The sequence below is a fragment of the Lampetra fluviatilis genome, chromosome 4, assembly GCF_964198595.1.
Source record: "Lampetra fluviatilis chromosome 4, kcLamFluv1.1, whole genome shotgun sequence".
Classification (NCBI taxonomy): Eukaryota; Metazoa; Chordata; class Hyperoartia; order Petromyzontiformes; family Petromyzontidae; genus Lampetra; species Lampetra fluviatilis.
The window spans coordinates 31,678,354-31,703,796 of NC_136278.1; the positions used below are offsets into that span (position 1 = coordinate 31,678,354).

Genomic DNA, 25,443 nt, shown 5'->3' on the forward strand with positions numbered 1-25,443 from the left:
GACAAACGGAGGCACACGCGGAGCGATTGGCCCACGCTTTAATTGCACCGTGACCACAGCCACCCACGCGGACGTCCGGAAACGACGTCGGCCTCGGGCACCCGCGGTCAGAGTTCCACGGAATGACGCAGAGATTCGGTTTTCAAAAATCACGATCAAGAGTACAAATAAAATAAAAACAACACAGACCAGACAGGGCCTTCAACGGGGGAATGCTCGGCCCCCTCCGGAGGCTCGGGGCCTCGCAGAGGGGGGCCTCAGTAGGCCCCGGCACAACCATCGACTGACACGCGCACAAAGACAAAGCAGCCTTCACAGACTGTTGGGGCAAGTGCTGTTAGCGAATAGCACCTATGAAGGCCGGCACGGCACACGAGGGGTGAGTGGCCAACGCCACGCCCGGCCGCCTTTGTCTCCCCCAGTGGCGATGTTTACACACCGCACCAGGTACTCATTTGAGGCCGAGTCGGCTTAGGGGAAGCCCAGGACCAGTTCAGAGAATCGCCACTGGTGTTGGCCGTGAGCGGGTGTCGAACTCTGGTAGCCGGATTCGTAGTGCAGAGCGCTAACCATTACACCGCCGCTCTCCCCACACACACATACACACACGTACACACACGTACAAAGATAAAAGTCCCCCTCTAGCCTCCACAGGCTGTTGGGGGCAAGTTCTGTTCATGACCTCCGATAAAAGGTGTATAGACACACACGGTTATCCACATACACACACACACGTGTTAGGCATTAAACGAGCATCAAATTAGAAATTAAAATCGATACGACTAGCATCGTGAGAGACCCAAGGGGTCAATTATGCAATGTTGACGAAACTTACAGCATTATGCAAATTATACACCAGAGCTCCACGTCGGCGATAACGGTGCAAACCGAGGAGGGGACAGGCGTCTAAGGACACAAGCATGTACGACACGAGCGGGGCGGTAGAAACGAGAGCGGCTTCGATTGGAACCCCTTCACCCCCCAGTCAACCGTCACCCAGTGGCATGGGTCGCTCCTTCTCCTCTGCAGGCCGCCACAGTCTGGAAGTCACTCTCAACACCGTCACAGTCAAGCACTCACACTCTCACACTCTCTCTCACTCTCACACACACTCACACACACTCTTTCTCTCAATCTCACACAGACACACTCTCTCTCTCAATCTCACACAGACACACTCTCTCTCTCAATCTCACACACACACACTCTCTCTCACACACACACACATACTCTCTCTCTCTCACACACACACACTCTCACACTCTCACAGACACACACTCTTTCTCTCTCACACACTCACACACACTATCTCACACACAAGTCTCCAGCTGCAGCGCCGCCGCCGATGCTGCCGTCGGCGCCACCGCCGCCTCCTCCTCCCCCCCCTTGCCAGGCTTGCGCCGCAGCTGCAGCGTGGCCGGCGCCCTCTCGCCCCGCTCTTCCTGCGCACGGCCGCCTCCCTCCCCTCCTCCCGTGCCGTCCTGGGCCCTTCCGTCCTTCCCCTCCTCCTTCCCCCCCTCCTTCCCTCCCCCCTCCTCCTCGTCGTCGTCGTCCGGGTAGATGAGGATGAAGGTGGCGGCGAGAAAGGCGAGGAATGCGGCGGCGGAGGCGACGACGGGCACGGAGCGCACCGTGTCGAACGCGTCGATCACCACGCTGATGCCGGCCGCCACCAGGATCTGGGAGATGTACACCTGGCACGACAGGATGGCGCAGTCGATGCCCAGCCCGCGCCGCGTGCCGCCGGGGCTGTGCCGTACGTACTGGGGGGGGGGGGGGGGCGGGCGGAGAGGTACGCAGAGGTAAATATATAGGGAGAGAGAGAGAAAGGACGTGTGCCAGGTCAGTGTGAATGGGAATCGAACGCGGGTCACCGCAGTGTGCTAACCACTGCGTCACACACACACACACAAAGACACACGCACGCACAATGCACAGAGACACAACGACACACGCGCGTGCTGTTGTGTCTCATTAGGGGGTCGAGGCATCATGTAGGAGTTAGACCGCAGCGTTGTTGTTGTTGTGGTGTTGTTGTTGTTGCAGCATTGTTGTTGCGGTGCTGTTGCAGGGGGGTGAGGGTGGGTGTTGCACGCACCTCATCGTCCTCGTGGTAGAAGCCCAGCATGGCGTAGGGGCAGTAGGAGAGCACCACGTAGAGCAGCCCCATGGTGCCGATCATCGTCATGGACACGGCCAGGTTGGGCACTGCGGCCATCACGGCCATGCCGAGCGAGAAGCCCAGCGTGCCGACGCTGTACAGCAGCTTGAGGCTCACGTCCCGGTGCACCGTGTATCGCTGCAGCAGGCCTGCACACACGCACGAGCGCACGGGTCACTCTCACAGACGGTAACCATGGAGACGGTAAAGGGAGGATACGGTGACCGTGGAGATGGTGGCCATGGAGACTGTAACGGAGGATACGGTCGCTCATTCCTCGGCCCTTGCACTGGGGCCCCCGCCCCCCACCATCTAATCCACTCTTATATTTGTTTCCGCTTTTTAAGTTCCGTGAGAGAGAGAGGACCTTGGAGCTCAGGCGCTTCTCTCTGTATGTAAATATAATCTGAGATAAGACGTGGCAACACACGCCAGAGGCGGCCGCCGGGAGTGGAGTCGCCGAGAGAAAGAGAGAGAGACAGAGCGACCGTGCGGGAGGGCGGCCTCACCGGAGAGCAGGGCGGCCGTGGCGGCGTAGATGACGAGGCCCCAGCAGCCGTACTGCACCCCCTTGTTGTAGTTCTCCAGCTCCGTCGAGTTGTGGGGGGCCTGCACCGACAAAGACCCCCACCCCCCACCCGCCGCGTAGCATTAACAGACTGTTGGGGTGCCACGGTGGATAGGAGATGTTCGCTACCTCGCCTGGTATGCAGGAGGTCATGGGTTCGATCCCCACCCTGACTCCTGCTGTATATTTGGAGTTTGCGTGTTCTCCCCGTGGTCGTGTGGATTTTTCTCCGGGTCCTCTGGTTTTTCTCCCCACATTTAGAATCAGCATCACGCGTTTAGAGTATCTGGGTGCTATACATTTTAACACGATAAGCCACTTCGTCTGGGCTATCATTTATGGGCAAGTCGCTTCTGAAAGAGAGTTATGAAGCTCAGTAGGCCTCACATGGTAAATAAAAATAATTGAGTTTAGCTGTTAGTTTGGGGCAAGCGCTGTTTCGGAGTAGCGCTGACGAAGGCCGGCACTGTGGCCCAAGAGGGCGGAGGGCTTCGTGGCCAGCGCCACGGCCCTCTGCGTCAACAGTGGCGATGTTTACACGCCACGCCGGCGGAGGCCAGTTCAGGTGGGAAGAGACCAGGATAAGAGTCTCATCTGCCAGTGACCTCGGGGTAAACCACAATTATGTGTTGATCTTTCCTAAACTTTGCACTCCTATCGTGATTTTGCATTGTTTGTTGATGTAACGTTCTGACTTGCCCTCTACTGGACATCTGTGAAAAACAAGAGCTTTATAGCTCATCAGATTCCTCCTGCAGTATAAATATTCCGATTCGGACAACGTGCAACACAAACACAGCACAGCAATCAAGCAAATAGAAATCGGTGCAACAATAACAACAAAAACTGCATCACGTGATAAATCGAAAACATCCGACAGAGGCACATCAAAGATAAGCATTACGTTCCTTGCCACGCGTACCGTGCGCGTGTGCGTCGCCATGCGTGTGTGGCACCTGGGTCTGCCCCGTGACCTCCTGCCAGCGGGCGTTCGACACTTCACGTGGCCTCAACATGCACATGGCCTGGCACAAGCGTCGTGGTGACGTCACCGCCACTTAGTGGCGAACGGCGGTTATTGTTGTTGTTGTGCGTGCATTGCCACACGTACCGTAGGCTCGCCTTGGAAGACCACCTGGCCCATGAAGTCGGTGTAGAAGACGGACATGGCGATGATGGACACCCAGGTGATGAGGTGGCACAGGCAGAGACGCAGGAGCTGCCGCGGCATCTTGAACATGGAGAGCCACAGCAGCCGCACGGACATCTCCATCTCCACCTCGTCGCTCGACTCGCTGCCCTCGCTCTCCTCCGTCGCGCTGCTCGCGTGCCGCAGCCTGGAACAGCGGTCACGGGGGGAGGTCGGAGTTCGGGGGAGGATCAGCGGGCAAGTGACGATGGGGGTCAGGTGACGATCGGGGGTCAGGTGACGACCGGGGGTCAGGTGACGACCGGGGGTCAGGTGAGGATCGGGGGTCAGGTGACGATGGGGGTCAGGTGACGATGGGGGTCAGGTGACGATGGGGGTCAGGTGACGATGGGGGTCAGGTGACGATGGGGGTCAGGTGACGATCGAGGGGTCAGGTGACGATCGAGGGGTCAGGTGACGATGTGTGCCATGCCAGCCTTCATAGGTGCTCGCTAACAGCACTTGTCTCAAAAACCTGTTGAGGTTACATGGGGGATTTTTGCCTTTGTGCTTGCAATGGGGATCAGGAGGACACCGGGATCATCTGCACTCGTTAACCATTACGAGTTTGGACCCCAGGGTCAAACCAGCGGAAACATTTTAATTAGGGCTGGAAATGTGGGAGATAATTGGGGATGCGTTTTTCACTTGGCTGGGCGGTGTGCGTGTTCACGGCGCGTGTTCACGGCGCGTGTTCACGGCGCGTGTTCACGGCGCTTGTTCACGGCGCTTGTTCACGGCGCTTGTGCAGTCACCTCGTGCGCTGCTGCATCCTCATGCGCTGGCGCCGCTGCAGCTCGTAGAGGTCGTTGAGGCTGCGCGACGCCTTGATGAGCAGGAAGGCGTTGGCGCGCCGGTGCCGGTAGCGGTGCGACCCCAGCCGCCCCGAGTAGGCGTAGAAGTCGTACGTCGCCTGCCGCTGGTAGAACTGCTGGTGCCGCCGGCGCATGGAGGCCGAGCGGGGCCTCAGCCCCACGCCGTGCTGCTGCTGCTGCTGGAGCCTTCCCTTCGCCTTGGTCCCATTGGCCAGGCGGCGCCCGTCCCCCGCTCCTCCTCCTCCATCCGCCGCGACCTCCGGGAGCTCGCCGCCGGCGCCCGCGTCGTCCAGCGGCGGCAGCAGGAACGGCGCGTCGCTCCCCCCCCGGTCTCTCGCGGCGCCGGCCAGGCTGTCGGCGCTGCGGGCGGCCTCGGCCGCGGCGTGCGTGGGCGTCATGAAGGGGCCGTCGAACTCGGAGGGCTCCATGCAGCCGAGGTAGAGCAGCTCGGAGCCCACGTCGCCCATGTGCAGCACCGAGTCGCTCTGCGATCGCAGCAGCTCAGCCTCGTGGACGTCGTCGTCGTCGTCGCGGCCCATGTACACCTCGTGGTTCGAGCGCACCTCGTCGGCGAACAGGCACGACAGCGCCTGCGAGCGCCCGCCGTCGCCCGCCTCGTCGTCCAGGTCGTGGTCGTCGAGGCCGCGCTCCGGGTCGCGCGACGACGACGACGCCGCGTCGGCGGCGGCGGCGACGACGGCCGCCCCCTCCCCCTCTTCGAGGTTCGGCCGCGGCAAGGAGTTGGCGCGGGCCGAGTTGATGGCGCGCGACGAGCCCTCGTCGCCGACGGGCCCCGTGTACACCTCCTCGGGGATGCTGAAGAGGTGGAGCAGCAGCGAGGCGGTGAACACGAGCGACGTGAAGAAGAAGAGCACCTGCTGCTGCGAGCGGAAGGCGAGGCCCAGCGGCGTGTGCGTCCAGTCGATGCCACCCATCATGTAGCCCAGCGCGCCGCCCAGGCCTGTGGCGGGGCACACGCGCGGGGTCACCGTGGGGCCGGCTCCCTCTCTCCCTGCGAGCCCGTGGCTCTCCCTGTGGCTGATGGGATGTCATATTTTTTTTATTACGCGAAAGGCGAATTATCATCCGCTCATCAATAAAGTTTGGATTCAATAATGGCGGGTGGTGGGAGGGATGGTCGTCTCTGTGCCGTCGTCTCTGTGCCGTCGTCTCTGTGCCGTCGTCTCTGTGCAGTCGTCTCTGTGCAGTCGTCTCTGTGCAGTCGTCTCTGTGCAGTCGTCTCTGTGCAGTCGTCTCTGTGCAGTCGTCTCTGTGCAGTCGTCTCTGTGCAGTCGTCTCTGTGCAGTCGTCTCTGTGCAGTCGTCTCTGTGCAGTCGTCTCTGTGCAGTCGTCTCTGTGCAGTCGTCTCTGTGCAGTCGTCTCTGTGCAGTCGTCTCTGTGCAGTCGTCTCTGTGCAGTCGTCTCTGTGCAGTCGTCTCTGTGCAGTCGTCTCTGTGCAGTCGTCTCTGTGCAGTCGTCTCTGTGCAGTCGTCTCTGTGCAGTCGTCTCTGTGCAGTCGTCTCTGTGCAGTCGTCTCTGTGCAGTCGTCTCTGTGCAGTCGTCTCTGTGCAGTCGTCTCTGTGCAGTCGTCTCTGTGCAGTCGTCTCTGTGCAGTCGTCTCTGTGCAGTCGTCTCTGTGCAGTCGTCTCTGTGCAGTCGTCTCTGTGCAGTCGTCTCTGTGCAGTCGTCTCTGTGCGTGCGCATACTGCCGGCGAGCGAGTGGATGCTAAGCGCGCGGTCCTGCTCCTCCGTGTCGGCGTTGTCCAGGAGGTACGCATGCACCGGGCCGTCCGCCGCGTCCGCACAAAAGTCCAGGAGCACCACCCCGAGCACCGTCACCACGATCCCCACGAGCTGCTCGCCCGGCACGTCGCCCACTGCCAGCCCTGCAACAGGCGTCACCGTGGCAGCGAGTCAGAAGCAATCATCACCACCAGGGGGTGGTATGTGTGTACGTGTGTGTGTGCGGGGAGCGGCAGTGTCGCGGTTGGCGCTACGCTGCACTACGAACCCGGCGACCCCAATTCGATTCCCGCTCACGGCCGCCAGCACCAGTGATAATTATCTTAACTGGTCCTGGGCCTCACCTAGGTCGACTCAGTCTCAAGTGAGTGCCTGGTACGGTGTGTAAATATCGCCACGAGGGACAGAAAGGTGGCTATGTGGGGGATCTTTGTCTGTGCGTGTGCAGTGCAGTGCCCGCGCGTGGAGGGCGGTGCGCGCGTGTGCGTGCGTAAAGCGTGGTGCGCGCGTGTGTGTGCAGGGCATGTGTGTGTGCAGGGCATGTGTGTGTGCAGGGCATGTGTGTGTGCAGGGCATGTGTGTGTGCAGGGCATGTGTGTGTGCGGGGCATGTGTGTGTGTGTGTGGAGCGTTGCCCGCGTGTGTGTGTAGGGTGGCGCGTGACGGGCGGGCACCGATGTTGGCGCCGTTGAGGAAGAGCATGATGCCGATGAGCGTGCCGATGCTGAGCACGAGGATGAACGGGCGGCGCCGGCCCCAGCGCAGGGTGCAGCGGTCGCTCGCCGAGCCGATGAGCGGCGTGAAGATGAGACCCAGCACGGGGCTGAGGAACCACGTGAGCGAGTAGTACTGCTCAGGCAGGCCTGCTCCAAACAAACACACACCAAAAGACAACGATCCCCCGTATAGCCTTGAACAGATTGTTGGGGCAGGTGCTGTTAGCGAGTATTATCTGTGAAGGCCGGCACAGCGCACGAAGGGGGTGGGTGGCCAGCACCATGCCCGACCGACTTCGTCTCCCCAGAGCTGATGTTTACACACCGTGACCTCGGGGAGGCCCAGGTCCGGTGCAGATATTCACCACTGATGAAGGCCGTGAGTGGGAATTGAGTCTCAGACCACCAGGTGCACAGAGCAGCACGCCAACCACGACACTACTGTTTCCAACCATAACGTTGCGCCAGTCTCGCACCTTGAGGCCACGTGAGGGCCCACTCACCATCATGAAGGTCCTTAATGATCGTGAGCAGCGGGTCAGGGACTCGGAAAGCATGAAGAACAACCCAGAGCCCAGACCTACTGATGGTATCATAGGCCTTGACCAGGTCAATAAAGCAGTGATGTAGGTCTTGTTGGAATTCCCTACACTTCTGGTGTAACAGACGGACAGAAAATATGGCATCTGTGCAGGACCGCCCTTTCCTGAAACCACAATAGGGCTCCGCAAGCCTCTCCTCAGCGTGGCTGGCAAGGCCATGTTGAATAATCCTTGCCAGGACCTTTCCCGGCACACTGAGGAGTGAGATGCCCCTGTAGTTGTTACAGTCTGTGCGGTCCCCTTTCTTAAAGAGGGGGACCACCAGCGCATCCTTCCAATCCTGCGGAACCCGTCCAGTGGTCCAGACTGTTGTTATGATGTCATGTAGGGCAGTCTGTGCACAAACGCCACCCTCCTTCAGCATTTTGCTTGGGACATCATCTTTGCCTGGTGCCTTTCCTGGTCTCAGGCTCTGGATCGCTTTCAGTACTTCCTCAACAGATGGCACCTCAGTCAACCACTCACAGGGGGTGACTTCTTCCAATATTTGAGGCACCGCAGCCTCAACATGGTCATCTCATCCCCACTTTGTCCCACGTTGTTTTCCAGGTTGAGGAATTTTCTCCTCCCCCAGAACCTCACAGAAATGCTCAGCAAATCTGCAAACCTGTTCCTGGGGGTCGGAGATTGGATCACCGTTGTTTCCCCTAATGATGGTAATAGGTGTGGCGCTGCAAGTTACTTTTTGATGGAATTAAAGAGCGATTTGTGATCGCGGGCCAATGATGCAGACTCCATTTCCTCATCAACCCATGACCACCAATCATCCTTGCAGCGCCACACGGCTCTCCGTACCTCCGAGCGAAGGCTGCGGTAAAAGCCTCCTCATTCTCTGACGTGGGATGCTGTAGACGATGAGAGTGGGCCTGTCGCTTTTTCTCAGCCAGCCTGAACACCTCCTGTCAGCCAGGGTCTCTGAGGAGGTCTGGACCGTGTATCCAAAGCAGCCATTGCAGCTGCATGAACCACAGTCCTAAACCTCGCCCATTTCCCCTCGACATCAGGGGAAGTGGGGGACGATGCCAACCCCAGCCGCAAGCTCACACGCACCCACATGCAGGTATGTAATGGCAAGGGGTGGTGGCTCAATCTGGTATGTGTTTGTATACATGCCAGTGTGTGTGTGTGTGCCAATGTGCCTTTGCCAATGTGTGTGTGTACGCCCCGCTATGCGTGTGTGTGCGTGTTGGCACACACATACATAGCGTGTAGCCCTAACAAGCTGTTGGGTCAAGTGTTGTTAGCACACGCGCGCACACACACACACACACGCACCGATGGTGAGCAGCACGGGCGTGACGAGCGCAGTGTCCACCGCGTAGCAGAACTCCCGTCCGAAGGTGATGGCGCCGTTCATCACCCACTGGCGCAGGGGCAGCTCCTCCACCGAGCTGTCCCCGTCGCTCTCAGACTCGTCCCCGTCGCCGCCGGACACGGCGGCCACGCCGCTGCCGCTCTCCTTGCCGGGCCACGGCTCCACCGCTTTCCCCGCCTCGTCCCCACCACCACCACCACCTCCTCCTCCTCTTCTTCCCAACAACGCCGTCGTCGCGTCTCCTTCAGACGGCGAGCGGGCGGCGCCGTCCTGCACGCGACCGTTGCCTCTGGCTTCATCATCACCGCCGCCGCCGCCGCCGCCGTGGTTGTTGTTGTTGCGGCCGTTGCGGTTAACGCTCGCGGGCGGCTCCGGGTTGCGCCGATGCTTGCGGCTGGACGCCCCGTCAAGGAGGGCTTCTTCCATCTTGTCGCCCCCCCCCCCTCTGGCCCCCCCTTCCACCAAACTCCGCTTTACTCGCGCTTCCTTCCAAGCAAACCCGGCGGATACCTCGGCCGCTCGCCCTAGCGACGTAAGATTCTCGCTCTCGACGAACGAGCGTTTTAAAAAGAATGCTAAGCTTGGCTTGGTGCGGAAGCTTAAAGGCTTAACTCGAATTAAAATTACTTCTCTTAGTGTTTATTAAAAATCCATATACATAACCATTCAGTCAATTCCAGTATGAGGATCTTGTTGGAGGCGATGTCGGGCTGGTTGCTGAACTTGGCGCAGGAAGGCACGGGGAGCGGCACAAGCTTGACTCGCCCCATCGAGGGAGCCTGGCTTCTGCAGGCCCGGCATGCAGTGCCACACGCAGCATCGCACACGCGGAGAAACACGCGCACAGCGTCACGCACACACAGAGACACGTGCGGAGACACAGGCACAGTGTCACACACGCGGAGACACGCACACAGCGTCACGCGCGTAAGGGCCACGCGCGCGCAGAGACACACGCAGAGACACGCGCACACAGAGACACGTGCGGAGACAAGAGCATAGACACGTGCACAGCGTCGCACACACAGACGCGCAGAGACACGCACACCATGTCACGCGCAGAGAGACACGCACAGAGACACGCGTGCACAGCGTCACACGCATACAGAAACATGCATAGTGTCACGCACACACAGACACGCGCAGCACCGCACACGCCGACACACGCTGGCACAGCGTCAAACACAAGCAACAAGACAAAGCATCACAGAGGTGCAATGAGAGCAACACACTGAGAGACACCCGGCATCATCATCGCACACAGGCGTCACGCACGGCTCACGGATCAAGGAGCGCGGCGCACAGCCGGAAACGCCATTTCTCACGGGTGACGGGAAGACACACAAACACAGGACTGCCTCCCGAGAGACCCCGAGAGCCTCGCTGTACACAAGTCGTTACACAACACTCGCGGGGAGCCACAGGCAGACTTGGCACTCCCACGCGCACGGCCTCACCTACACGTACACACAACACACACACACCAACACACCTACACGTACACACACGTAGCCTCATACTTGCACAAAGGCAAAGATCCCCTTCCAATGCTCACCAATGAGCCCACCCATATCTCACCAATGAGCTCAACCATCAACGTTTAAGGCCGAGTCGACCTAGGAGAGCATCAGGAAGCAGCTATGAGATCCCTCACTGCTGACATTAGCCACAGCAGGGAATTGAACTCGGGTGCGCCGGCGTTTAAACGCAGTTTGTTAAGCAAAGTGCCACCGCTCCCCATAACACATGCATCCACACACACACGCACACCTCGCACACTACCCACACCTAAAAAAATACAAAGATCCCCCGTATAGCCTTAACAAACTGTTGGGGCAAGTGCTGTTAGAAAGCACCTATGAAGGCCGGCACGGTACACGAGGGAGTGGGCGGCCAACATCACGCCCGGCCGCTTGTCTCCCTAGCGGTGATCTTTACACACCGCACCAGGTACTCATTTGAGGCCGAGTCGACCTAGGGGAGGCCCAAGACCGGTTCAGATATTCGACACTGGTGTTTGTCGTGAGCGGAAATCGAACTCTGGTCGCTGGATTTGTAGCAGTGCGCCAACCACTGTGCCACCGCTCCCCACACACACACCAACACACACACACCAACACACACACACCCACCAACACACACACACCAACACACTAACACACCAACACACACCCACACAGTTGTACTCATTGGGGTGCCTTGCACCATCACCTGGACCCTGCTAAGGAAAAGCGGCAGCTTTAATGCGATGGGATCGATAGCCGGGGACTGTGCGTTCACATGTATCTGCTCTAGAGCAAGAGCAAGCATTCTGGCGTGGCGGTCATGAGCAGCAGACTTTGGAAGCAATAAAACGCCAAGTGCTGGTCCGTGTGTGAACATGTTTACGTAAGTGTACATGTACGTGCGTGTGTGCGTGTGTGCCTGTGTGCGTGTGTGCGTGTGTGCGTGTGTGTTCGTGCAGCGGTTACTACGCGGCGCTATGAATCCGGCGACCCGATTTAGATTCCTGCTCACGGCAACACCAGTGATGGTTATCTGAACGGGTCCAAGGTCTCCCCTAGGTCGATTCAGCCTCAAATGAGCACCCGGTGCAGTGTGCAAACATCTCTTCTAGTGAGACAAATGTGGCCGGGCGTGGCGCTGGCTAACAACACTTGCCTCAGCAGCCTCTTCAAGCTCCAAGGGGGATCTGTCTTTGTGTGTGTGCATGCCTCGAGGAGCAGCGATGTGGGAAGAGGCATTCATGCCTGAAGCTAACAAACATGGCCGCTTGCCAATACAAAAAATATAGATTTACATCCACCACTCACTCCGTGGCCTCTTTAGACCAGCAATATTTATTTATTTATTTACGATCCTTGTTTACCGAGGAAAGCCTCACCGAGTCTCAAGACTCTTTTTCAAGAGAGTCCTGCCAGGATGTCAAAGCGGCAGGGGGGTGATATTGGTGTTGCTGCTGCTGCCGCAGCTGTGTGTAGTATCAATTTAAAAAACAAATCAGCATTGTGATATTTGCCCAGAAACATTTCGTGGTGTTTTGTTCGTTGTTTAGCCATGATTTCCAGCAGCATTTGGTACAGCACGGTGGAACGGTGGCACGCAGGTTAGCGCACTGCGCCATGAACCCCGAGTCCCGCGTTCGATTCCTGGCCACGTCGAACGCCAATGGCACCGAGTGATATCTGAACCGGGACTGGCGCCTCTCCTCCTCCCCCCCTTCCACAAACTTAAACTAACGCTAAACTATTTTTTATTCTACCAGGTAAGGCCCACTGAGCTATGAAGCTCTATTTCAGAACCGACCGACCTGGCCACAAATGATAGCTCAACGAAGTCGCTTATCACGTGGACATTTATAGCAGCCCAATTCTCTAACAGCACGTTTCTAAACTTTCACTGACCAGCGTAGTGACGTATGGTCAAACAACCTCCTTCACTGCATGGAGATTTCTTTCACCAACGCTGTGCAGAGGTCCATGGCTTGAATCCAGCGGCCAGCCACCCTGGTTAAGGCCGCAGGTGTAATGACCACAAAAGTAGCTCGTGTAGTCTGCTTCAAGTGCCCGTTAAAGATCCGTGAGGTCATCCGTGAGGGTCGGCCCCATCGTGTGCCAGCGTCACGGTCCGATTTAGCCAAATAAAAAAAATTACTCACAAATTGCCTTACTTGGAATCTGCACAACGATCGTCACCCCCTCCCTCCTACTCTGAAAAACTTTGCCAGGGCCCTTCTGAAAAAGCTTCACGAGATTCAAACAAGCATCATGTTGATGAACAAAAAATATTATAATGCGTGAGGCACATGGATTACTGTTTCAACCAGTTGTCTTTCCCGCGGTTACCCTAGTGGCGATGTGTACACACCACAAGATATACAGTGCATGTATTTTAACTGCCATGCGATTATCCCTGCCGCCGAGATGCATGCTTATTGGGTGCAGAGTTACTGCACATTCTGTTGCACAACCCAGCGGAACATTCCAGAGCTGCTCACCACACACTTACATAACAAAGCCATCGCCCAGGTCTCAAACCCTAAAAAACACACAAACACCACCTTCCGCTGGCATTGGACACGATCCCAAAACTGCGGGCCCCAGGCAGGCCTCCTCCCTTCCCCAAACCTGACGCACACAAAGAAAATGATTCACAAGGAAGTGACCGTGAGGACTCGGGTGTTAAAGCGCCGCTGACAAGCCAGGTTTTTTGAGGCCAGGCCCTCGACCGCCCGTGATTTAAACGGTGCGCTCAAGTGTGGCGGTGCTTTTTTGATGGTCAGCGCAGCCGACAGCGAGTTACATTATTTAGTATCGATGGGACCATTTTTTTCCCGGTATCAAAATGATGAAAAAATAATAGGCTTTAGCCTTTCCGGCAACAATACAGGAGGCGTTAAGATGTTTAAACAGCAAAGAGACGCCCATCGCCTTGTTTTGGTGTTCTCTAGTCGAGCACCGGTGATACACAACCATCAAGGAGGCCGTCGTCTCTGGTGCAGGCCAAATCGGTATGAAAGACAATGCACGCAGTATCATCGAAGCGTGTTTTTGTTTGGTTGTTTTACCACAAGCGTGTGTGGTTAACGCAGATTTGATGCACTTACAATAGGTGTCTCTTTGATTTTTGAACATCTTAAGAGATGTGTTATTGCCATTATTTCGTGTTATTATTGGTATTATTAATACTAAGCTATTTAACTCCGGGAAGCCTCACTGAGTCTCAAGACTCGTTTTCAAGAGGGTCGTGCCATATGTTTGCAGTAGGGGGCGATGTTGCTGTTGAGATCCAAAAGTCTTAGTGTCGGGATGCTTGGTTCGTACCGGTTGCAGTGTGCGTACTTTTTGTTCGCGATGGCAAAAAACTGGAGAATTCGGGAGAACAGGGTGAGAACAAAAAACAACTCCACACACTCACTCCATCATACTGACAAGACAAAGATTCCCCGGATAGCCTGGAGCAGACTGTTGGGGCAAGTGCTGTTCGTGATCACCTAAGAAGGCTGGCATGGTACACGAGGGGGTGGGTGGTCAGCACGACACCTGACCGCCCCTCGTCTCCCTAGTGGCAATGTTTACACATTGCACGAGGTAGTTATTTGAGGCCGAGTCAACCTTGGGGAGGCCCACGACCGGGTCAGATGATCGTCACTGGTGTTGGCCGTGAGCGGTAATCGAACTCGGGTCGCCGGGTTCATAGCGCAGCGCGCTAACCGCTGCACCGTCGCTCCCCTTATCCCACACTGGCTCTCACTCACACATACAATCTCTACACAGAGAAGCCATGACTACAAAGAAAGCCACACTTTGTTGACACTGATCTGTGTGTGTGGTTAAACCGGGTTCTCAAGTGCAGTGAGTTCATGGTCAACCCAGGTCACCAGTGAATTACACAGAGACCCGTGGGGTCACACAGAGACCCGTGGGGTCACACAGACACCCAGGGGGTCACACAGACACCCGTGGGGTCACACAGAGACCCGTGGACACAGAGACTAACACAGAGACCCATAGACCCACACAGAGACCCATAGACCCACACAGAGACCCATAGACCCACACAGAGACCCATAGACCCACACAGAGACCCATAGACCCACACAGAGACCCATAGACCCACACAGAGACCCATAGACCCACACAGAGACCCATAGACTCACACAGAGACCCATAGACCCACACAGAGACCCATAGACCCACACAGAGACCCATAGACCCACACAGAGACCCATAGACCCACACAGAGACCCATAGACCCACACAGAGACCCATAGACTCACACAGAGACCCATAGACCCACACAGAGACCCATAGACCCACACAGAGACCCATAGACCCACACAGAGACCCATAGACTCACACAGAGACCAATAGACTCACACAGAGACCAATAGACTCACATAGAGACCCATAGACTCACACAGAGACCCGGTGGATCACACAGAGACCTGAATACAGTAATGATTTAGACTGGGCTGTAATTAAACCGGGTTTTCAAGTATAGCGAGTCGATGGTGCTAGCCCAGTCACAAATGATTGCACGCAAAAAAAACACCATCAACTTAGATTCGGCGTTTTACTTCCTGTGGCTCAATTCTGGCTTTACAGTTCTGAGAACGAAAACAGTTTTCAGTTTGACTGTCACGCTTCGAACATCTCAAGGAGCAGATAACAGGCGATGCAGCCTCGCTACGAGCGGCGAATAAGCCGCATTGCCCGAAACGTCGCCTATTACAGTCATATACCTTTTATTTTTAAGGTCCCAAGCAGTGTTGCTATTGACGAGGGTGTCGAGGTGTAGTTAATTGTCCTTAGCGTACCACTGCCAAAGCTGTTAATAACGTATTAATAACCTACTACAGGACTTACTACACTTGTGTATGCAGGAAAGCCTCGCCGAGTCACAGGAGGACCCCGACAAATTTTGATGATGATGATGATGCTCCCATGTGTCATTCCGATTGAGTCATCTGCAGGTAATTATATTTCAGCAACGGGGTGTTTGGTTAATGCCAGTTAAATTATGTGTTTTTGCAATGGAGCTGAGAGGAAGTGTGGAAAGAGGGGGAAGCCGGGAGTTAGGGTAGGATTTTTGGAGTGAGGACATGGGTGGGATATGGCGAGTGGGGAATTAAGAGCTGGGACCTGGGATTGCAATCTGAGAGTGGAGAGTTCGGATGGGGCAGCTGTGAGGGGAGAGTGGGACTCTGGGATTCGGGGAGATTAAACTCTTTACCCGTGGCACGCCCCGGGGGAAGGGAAGTTCGTGAAATTGGGAAGAGCGAAGAGAAAAATTGGGAATTCTGAGAAGGATGGAAAGAAAACTGAGAAGCGGCAGCCACGGGCCAGGAGAGGTCAGGGGACGACACATCAGTGCTGCTGTACGACGCGGCGTCTGTTTTCCCAAGGGGCGGCGGGCAGAGGGGATGGGTCCTAAGTGGGGGCGGGACACACAGACGTCACGTGATTTAGATGCGTGGATGCGAGGGGGGAAAGTGGGAGCAGAAGCTAAACAAATGGAAATTTCTTCACCCAGGAAAACCTCACCATCTCAAAGAGTTTTGATCAGGAGGGCCCTGCAACTCCAGTGGGATGTCTGACCACGTCCACGTTTGCCGAACTTCACGTGGAAAGACAATCGGTTAACCCAGACAAAAAAACACCCCATGGACACTGGAGGAAAACACTCAACCCTGCACCCAAATTCATAAATCCACTTATGCTAACCCTCTCTTGACCACCTTCCATCCCAAGCCTACAACACCCGGTATTCCTAGACAACCTCCCCTCCACGTACTAACCGGGCATAGTCCTGCTTAGCTTCCGAGATCTGATGAGACCAGGCACCTCTCCGACTGATCCCAGGACAACTCCACGGAGCTGCTGCCCACCAGCTCCTATGGCTGGCAAGCCCGACGGTACAGGTGACTGGCCCTGAACAGGGACACTTTATTGAGCTGAACAGACACGACTAGGCACATGGTGGCGAGCTGTTGGTGACAGCAAGGACCTCCATACACCCCAATGGGCTCACCCACTCACCAATGGGCTCACCCATACACACCAATAGGCCCACCCATACACGCCAATGGGCTCACCTATACACACCAAGACTCACCCATACACGCCAATGGGCTCACCCATACACACCAAGACTCACCCATACACACCAAGACTCACCCATACACACCAAGACTCAACCCATACACACCAAGACTCACCCATACACACCAAGACTCACCCATACACACCAATGGGCTCACCCATACACACCAAGACTCACCAATGGGCTCACCCATACACACCAATGGGCTCACCCATACACACCAATGGGCTCACCCATACACACCAAGACTCACCCATACACACCAAGACTCACCCATACACACCAAGACTCACCCATACACACCAAGACTCACCAATAGGCTCACCCACTCACCAATAGGCTCACCCATACACACCAAGACTCACCCATACACACCAAGACTCACCCATACACATCAAGACTCACCAATAGGCTCACCCACTCACCAATAGGCTCACCCATACACACCAATGGGCTCACCCATACACACCAATGGGCTCACCCATACACACCAATGGGCTCACCCATAGGATCACCCACTCACCAATGGGCTTCACCCATACACACCAATGGGCTCACCCATACACACCAAGACTCACCCATACACACCAAGACTCACCAATAGGCTCACCCACTCACCAATAGGCTCACCCACTCACCAATGGGCTCACCCACACACACCAAGACTCACCCATACACACCAAGACTCACCAATAGGCTCACCCACTCACCAATAGGCTCACCCACTCACCAATGGGCTCACCCATACACGCCAATGGGCTCACCCATACACACCAAGACTCACCCATACACACTAAGACTCACCAATAGGCTCACCCACTCATCAATAGGCTCACCCATACACACCAATGGGCTCATCCATACACACCAAGACTCACCAATAGGATCACCCACTCACCAATGAGCTCACCCATACACACCAAGACTCACCAATGAGCTCATCCACACTGACCAATGCACCTCTGCATACTGCAGTGTGTACTGTAGTGAGTAATGTATGCAGCGTGTAGTCTCATGTGTACCGTGTGTAGCACATACTCTGTGTCTAGTTCGTGTAGATGCAGTACGTTGTTTATAGCGTAAACTGTAGGCAGCGTATACTGTACACAGTGTGTACTGTACCACGTATATACTGTACTCAGTGTGTACTGTATTCCGTATATACTGTACTCAGTGTGTACTGTATTCCGTATATACTGTACTCAGTGTGTACTGTATGACATGTATACTGTACTCAGTATATACTGTACCCCGTCTGTACTGTACCCCTGTATACTGTACGCGATGAACACGACTGTAGCGTGCACTGCACTGTACACTATATTATACTGTACACCGTACCTTGTCTACCATATATTAACTGAATAATATAGTTGTTTATATATATTGAGTGTATACTGCCGTGTGTACGATATCTACTGTGTATACAGCAACACAGTATATTGTATAGGGTGTATGACGCAGTAAACGCAACGTATAACACACAAGAGTGTGCGCCATGTGTAGCGTATGTTGTATCATACCCGACACTGCACGCCGTGTACACGGCGTGTGTACTCTCTGTGGCGTACACACGATGTGTGTGCTGCATGTGTAGTGTGAGTATTGTGAGCGGTGGTTGTACAGCGTTGTGTGTAGTCAATGTAACGCGATTACTGCACACAAATCGTGCACACTGCGAAACGTGAATATACTGCGTGTGTGTGTGGTGGTGTGTGTGTGGTGGTGTGTGTGGTGTATGTGTGTGTGGTGTGTGTGGTGTGCGTGTGTTGTGTCCCCTGTACACGTGCGGTGTGTCTGTGTACACGTGCGGTGTGTCCCGTGCAGTGTGCCCGTGTACACGTGTAGTCGTACACGTGCAGTGTGTCTGTGTACACGTGCAGTGTGTACACTTGAGGGTCTGTGTACGTGTGTTTGTGTACACGTGCAGTGTGTCTGTGTACACGTGCAGTGTGTACACGTGAGGGTCTGTGTACACGTGCCCCGTGTACATGTGTCTGTGTGTACACGTGTGAGTGTGGCACTTACCGCATGCGGCCTCCCGTGTCCTCTGGTCGCCTGGCTCTGGGCAGCGAGTCGAGGGGGGGCCCCGCTCCGGGGTCTCTTACGGGGTGGGGGGGGGAGGGCCCAGAGACAACGGGGGGGGCGGGGAGCCACGGGGGGGCGGGGCTTATGGTGGGGGGGCGGGGCTGGTGGGGGGGGGGGCGGGGCCGGAAACAACGTCACGGGGCCCGCCCTCACGGCTCCGCACAACAACAGCAGCAGCGGGGGGTGGGGCCCTCCTCGGCATTCCCCCCGTTAGACGGGATACAGAGACCATAGACTCACACAGAGACCCATAGACTCACACAGAGACCCATAGACCCACACAGAGACCCATAGACCCACACAGAGACCCATATACTCACACAGAGACCCATTGGCTCACACAGAGACCCATAGACTCACACAGAGACCCATATACTCACACAGAGACCCATAGACCCACACAGAGACCCATAGACTCACACAGAGACCCATAGACCCACACAGAGACCCATAGACCCACACATAGACCCATAGACTCACACAGAGACCCATAGACCCAGACAGAGACCCATATACTCACACAGAGACCCATAGACTCACACAGAGACCCATAGACTCACACAGAGACCCATAGACTCACACAGAGACCCATAGACTCACACAGAGACCATAGACTCACACAGAGACCCATAGACTCACACAGAGACCCATAGACTCACACAGAGACCCATAGACCCACACAGAGACCCATATACTCACACAGAGACCCATTGGCTCACACAGAGACCCATAGACTCACACAGAGACCCATATACTCACACAGAGACCCATAGACCCACACAGAGACCCATAGACTCACACAGAGACCCATAGACCCACACAGAGACCCATAGACCCACACATAGACCCATAGACTCACACAGAGACCCATAGACCCAGACAGAGACCCATATACTCACACAGAGACCCATAGACTCACACAGAGACCCATAGACTCACACAGAGACCCATAGACTCACACAGAGACCCATAGACTCACACAGAGACCCATAGACTCACAGAGAGACCCATAGCCTCATAGAGAGACCAATAGACTCACACAGAGACCCATAGACCCACACAGAGACCCATAGACTCACACAGAGACCCATAGACTCACACAGAGACCCATTGGCTCACACAGAGACCCATAGACCCACACAGAGACCCATTGACCCACACAGAGACCCATAGACTCACACATAGACCCATAGACTCACACATAGACCCATAGACTCACACATAGACCCATAGACACAGAGACTAACACAGAGACCCACAGACTAACACAGAGACTCATAGACCCACAAATAGACCCATAGACTCACACAAAGACCCATAGACCCACACATAGACCCATACACTCACACAGATACCCACAGACTCACACCTATACCCATAGACCCACAGAGACCCATAGTCTCACACAGATCCACAGACTCACAGAGAGACCCCATAGACCCACACAGAGACCAATAGACTCACACAGAGACCCGGAGACTCACTTAGGCTAAGTTGTAATTAAACTGGGTTCTAAGTTTTAGTGAGTTCACGGTCTCAGTCAGGTTACCAATGACCGCACAACATAATAAAAGAACATCAAATAACAAAATGTGTTTTTTCTATGACTGTAATCTTTGGATAAATTCCAACTCTGAGAATTATTAAAAAAAACTGCATCAGCTTGTCACGCGACAAACGCATAGTATTTTATAGCGGAGTATGGGAAAGCATGCCACCTTCTGGAGAGAGAATACAAATGCCACTTAAAGGATTTGTGGGGGGGGGGGGGTGAAGTTACGTGAGAATCCTCTTGCTCAGCTATTCCCAGACACGTGGTGATTATTTATCAGTAAACACGGAACGTTGGAGCAACGTTGATCCAACGTTGATCCATAATAACAGCCTTGGTGAATTTAAGAAGCACGGTTAACTCTGATCTGTTATGAATTTGATAGCAGTGCCATGTGTTGCTGACCGCTTTACTCTGTTGGGGGGCCTTTGGGTCTTTGGCTCAGCAAGTGAGAAAACGAGAAAAACAAGGCTCGTTAATCTGAAGGCGATGCGATTATTGTAACCAAGTGATCTTTGAAACCTGCTGAGATAACGTGGCCGCAATGAACCACCCAAGGGGTCTGACCTTGCGGGAAATGGGACAGCTTTGATAGTTCAGGACAAGCAAACTCTGGACCTGTTTCACAATTTAGTGTCCCATCAGAAACCTCACAGAGATCAAGCAACACGACGGAATACTTGGCTCCCCAACACAAACACTCCTCCTCCAACTACCTTGTCACCCGCCTTGTCACCCGCCTGTCACCCGCCCGTCACCCGTCGGGCTGGGAGTAATTCACCCTTTGCCCGGCTTAAGTTTGCCAAGTTCTCTCTTTTCGTCACGAGTTTCAACTCAACGCACACAAAAACATGCGGAAGGTCATTATCATCGTCACCATCGGCGAAGAAGAAGAAGAAACACACTGACTCAGCCTCTTGTGCATTGATGCAACGAAACAAATAAAAGCTGCCGGTAGTTCCTGGAGAACTGTACCGCCGGTGATTTCCGTCTGAGGCCACCAAATCAAGAGTTGAGCAGATGTGACGGAGCTCCCTGGCAAGGCAGCAGGCAGTGAGACGCACAGACGTTGCAACGGAGCCCGGGTTAGTCCTCGGCCGAGCGTCAGCGTTGTGTAGTCATCCCCATGACTGCTCACTGCTGCAAAGCCTTGACTCTGGGTGACCTTTTACCAACTTCCATGCTATTCTGGAGGTCCCCCGCTATTGTCCCGGATCACGCCGACAACACGATCCGAGGTGTCGATGACGAGACAGCCTCCAATCACCGCGACCAGAATGATGTCCCGCGATCGCGAACTCGCGCGGGGTTTAGCGGCCCCCGCGGTGTTTCGGCTACGCGCGACTTGGTCGTCATTTCAACAGATTTCGTTCCCCGCTCCCCCTTCCTCGCGTTCTATGTACGTTACGTTGAACTTCTTTCGCACCGTACGTAGCCAACGGTGCTAATCTGAGGTGCGGGAGGACAACAAACTAAACGCAAAAAAAGCTGTTATAAAGAAATGAGTTTGTCAATCGAGATGATATGAAAGTGCATAGCTCCAGCGGCTTCTTAGTATCGAAAGGGAAGAGCGTTCCAGACGGCCGCAGAAGCGCATCCGATGGCCTCGCCAGACAGCCGCCGCTGCCGCTGCTGCTGCCAGGATGAGTGGAGTTGGTGTGACGATGTTTGTTTATAGCTCCAAGACGAGCTCAGCGTGGTGTCATTGTCGTTCATTTGTGGCGAGCGCGTCGTGTGAGCCCTGCTCCTCCTGAGACGCACCTCGTGATGTGTGTTGCCTGCTGGGGGTATCCCAACTTCCCTTTCCGCCTTCCTCTTCCCGATTTATTTATTTCTGCCCCTCCCGTCAACCCCCCTCCCCACCCCGTGTATTGTTGTTGTTGGTTTAAGTTTATTTGTGTTTGTTCAAAGGTGAGTTCGGCTGCGTGGCTAACCGAGTAGAAGCTTTCGGGAGGTCGTGAGTCCAAGTCCTGGTCGAAGGTGTAGTGGGTGGGGTGGGTGGGTTCAGCCCACCCTCGCTGCCTCCCCCCCTACCGTCCATACAATAGATCCCGCTTCGCGAGAGGGAAATCAACAGTGGTTGTGCTATGGATACACTTTCCCCGCCACACGAACTTGGAGTTTCCACCACTGGCACTGCAGAGCTTGTAAACGGGAGAAAATCACCAATGCCTCAATGCTCATTGGAGCAGGGAACTCAAATCCACTTTTAATAATTATCAACATCGACCGTGATGGTTAGTTAGAGAAAAGCAAGAAAATGATTATCTCTTGGTAACAACAAATACAAATACCCCTCGACACATTAGTCAATAATAACACTTAAAGAAGGGCCATTCCCCGACGTTTCGGGGAATGGCCCTTCTTGATGGCACGTCGTGTTCCAGTGTATTTACGATCGGTGGCTCGCTTGCCACGCGTGTTCCCATAAGCCACAGCAGACAGTATCTAATTTGAATAAACGTTGATTATTTTTTTGGATGGTTAGGTCGCTATGTCCAGGGATGATGTGGCCAAGATTCGTGTCGTTAAGAACCCTCCACCACCCGACTTGCCACGCTCGCGACCACATTTTATTCGGCGACTCGAGCACACCACAAAAAGGTATGTACGATCCTTCGGAACCATTCGGAACCCAGCTTGAATACCGACGACTCCCACACTCGCCGATGAAAGCGACTCGTCCGATATCCGAAGAAACGGCCCAAAGCGTGCTGGTGTGCTGCCTTGTTTAAATTCGGGGTACCCCCCCCTCGCCCCCCCCTGACCTCCAGCTGCGTGGACCCCCCTTTACCCATCAGCCAACAGGGAGGGATTATGTCACCTGATATTGACCACGGCAAAGGGGACCCAGGCTGGGTTAATGATTGCCCGCGCACGTGACCCATGCAGGGGTAAATATTAACCCAAATGGGACCCCGCATGACCCCGCGAACTAGCGGGCCTCAGAGTGGAACGGGGACAGGATTGGAGTGGGTTCAAGGTTCGTCTGGGTCCACGATCGGTGTGGGTCCAGGATTGGTGTGGGTTCCAGGACGAGCGAATTATTCGCCTCGCACATGGTTTAATCCACAAGCTGGCACATGGTTTAATCCACAACCTGGCATATGGATTAATCCACAAACTCGCACATGGTTTAATCCATAAACTCGCACATAGTTTAATCCACAAGCTCGCATGTGGTTTAATCCACAACCTGGCACGTGGTTTAATCCACAACCTCACATGCACGAACGACAGAGACAGCCTCCCCCATCTGTATTGGTTTAACGCAAAACTCCGACATGCGGGTGTCTCGTCAGCAGGGTCGTTCCATTCACGCCTCGTACACCGATCGCGATCGCCGCGCAGCTCACCTGAAGACGTAGGAGGAGGGGGGGGTGAAGGAGTGGTGGAGGAGGAGGGCAGAGGAGCGAAGTCCGAGAGAGCGAGGAGAGGGATGGGGGGAGATGATGTACCATGAATCAGGGAGCACGGTACCGGACGCTGGGAGCAGAAAGCTGGGAGCAAGAGCGGTGGGGGGGGGGGGTTACCTGGGATTTGTAAACATGGATCGGGGAATTGGGAGCAGTAATCAGGGAGCTGGGATGAGGAGGAAGGAGCAGGGAGGTTGCAGCCGAGGACTGAGCTGAGAACGGGGAGCAGCTACAGGGGAACAGCGGGGGGGGGGACAGGGGGGGGGGCAGGGGGGGGAACAGGGGGTGGGCACGGAGAGGACAACGCAGCGGCTGACGTCAGGGATCAACCATCGGGGATCAGAGATCGGGGGAGCAGGGACCAGCCAGCAGAGGGGGCGGCAGGGATGCGGGGAGCAGCGATTGGGGACTTTGGAGCAAGGATCGAGGGAAGTGGGATCAGGGAGCTGGGATCAGGCAGCAGGGTGGAGGGGGAAGGTGGTGGGAGGAGGTGGGGGCGGGGGGGCTGGTGACCGGGGTCACGCGGAATCGGCGTGCACAGCTGATGCGATCTGGGCTCCCACGTGGCCGCGTTCACAAAGGGTGGCCGTGGTGTGCCTGACACGGCGCTGTTCGTCACCCCCACCCCCCTCCTCCCCAAGGGCGAGCGGCAGGTGTCCAGGCGTACCTGTCCGCGTCTCATCTGTCACCTGTGTCAATACGCGGGCATGAACTCTGCTAGCGCGGGTTGGTGTTTGTTTCTGTTTGTGTGTCGGGAGCGGTAGTGTGACGCGGTTAGCGCGCTGCGCTACCAACCGAGTTTGATTCCCGCTCACGGCCGACACCAGTGACGATTATTTGAATCGGTCCTGGGCCTCAGCCTCACATGACTACTTGGTGCGGTGTGTAGTAAACATCGCCACTAGGGAGACAAAAGCGGCCGGGCGTGGTGCTGGCCACACACCCCCTCGTGTGCCGTGCCGGCCTTCATAGGTGCTCGCTAACAGCACTTGCCTCAACGGTCTGTTAAGGCTATACGGGGGATCTTTATCTGCGAGAATAGCGGTGGCGCAGTGGTTAGAGCGGACATCTGAGAGAGAGGAAAGGGGGTGGTGGGGATGGTGTCAGAGGTCGCGAGAGGGAATCGAACTCGGGTCGTCGGGTTCGTAGCGTGCTAACCACTGGGCCACCGCTCTTCGCATTCAAATACAAAGACCCCCCGGGTTAGACTTTTAACAGACTGGTCGTTAGCGAGCACCTGTTAAAGCAGTCATTGAATCCTAAGGGGTGGTGTTGTCAGCACCATGGCCGGCTGCCTTTGTCTCCCCAGTGCTGATAATCACATGCCACACCCAGTACTCATTTAAGGCCGAGTCGACCTAGGGGTGGCCCAGTACCGGGTCGTCCATAATCACTCGTCCACCGATGTTAGGCGGTGCCGGGCACCGGACACCTGGTTTGTCATTCGAGTGTGGTCAGCACAAACACAGAAACACACGAAGACAAAGGTATCCGCCATAGCCTCTACAGACGTGGGACAAGTACTGTTACGAAAACAGCCTATGAAGGCCGGCGTGACACATGGAGGGAAAAACCGGAGGACCCCGAGAAAAATCGACGCGACCACGGGGTGAGAGAGAGAGACACGCAAACTACAAGTATACAGCAGCAGGCGTCAGGGTCGATATCGAACCC

At 55.3% G+C, this 25,443-nt stretch overlaps 1 protein-coding gene across 2 annotated transcripts; it reads right to left on the reverse strand.

Annotated features, from left to right (window-relative positions):
- Nucleotides 1-24: 24 nt before the first annotated feature.
- Nucleotides 25-18,842, reverse strand: LOC144931767 (solute carrier family 45 member 4-like). 2 transcript variants are annotated; one of them, XM_078856033.1, is made up of 9 exons: nucleotides 18,742-18,842; nucleotides 9,069-9,894; nucleotides 7,150-7,338; nucleotides 6,440-6,619; nucleotides 4,674-5,694; nucleotides 3,841-4,066; nucleotides 2,671-2,770; nucleotides 2,099-2,310; nucleotides 25-1,763 (listed from the first exon to the last, which is right to left on the reverse strand). In XM_078856033.1, exons 2-9 carry the CDS (start codon nucleotides 9,532-9,534, stop codon nucleotides 1,311-1,313), a joined length of 2,847 nt encoding a protein of 948 aa, XP_078712159.1. In that variant the 5' UTR covers nucleotides 9,535-9,894; nucleotides 18,742-18,842; the 3' UTR covers nucleotides 25-1,310. The 2 variants fall into 2 exon arrangements, with proteins under 2 accessions (XP_078712159.1, XP_078712160.1); XM_078856034.1 differs by lacking the exon at nucleotides 18,742-18,842 and adding an exon at nucleotides 10,391-10,646.
- Between the last annotated feature and the right edge of the window lie 6,601 nt (nucleotides 18,843-25,443).

What these genes read in the sequence shown, in the direction of transcription:
- LOC144931767 (XM_078856033.1), bottom strand. Translation starts at nt 9,534, where the DNA reads ATGGAAGAAGCCCTCCTTGACGGGGCGTCCAGCCGCAAGCATCGGCGC. An exon ending in CCTCAACGGCGCCAACATCG is followed by an intron (nt 6,620 to 7,149) that starts GTGCCCGCCCGT and finishes CGCCTGTTGCAG; the next exon opens with GGCTGGCAGTGGGCGACGTG. An exon ending in TCTTCCAAGGCGAGCCTACG is followed by an intron (nt 2,771 to 3,840) that starts GTACGTGTGGCA and finishes TTGTCGGTGCAG; the next exon opens with GCCCCCCACAACTCGACGGA.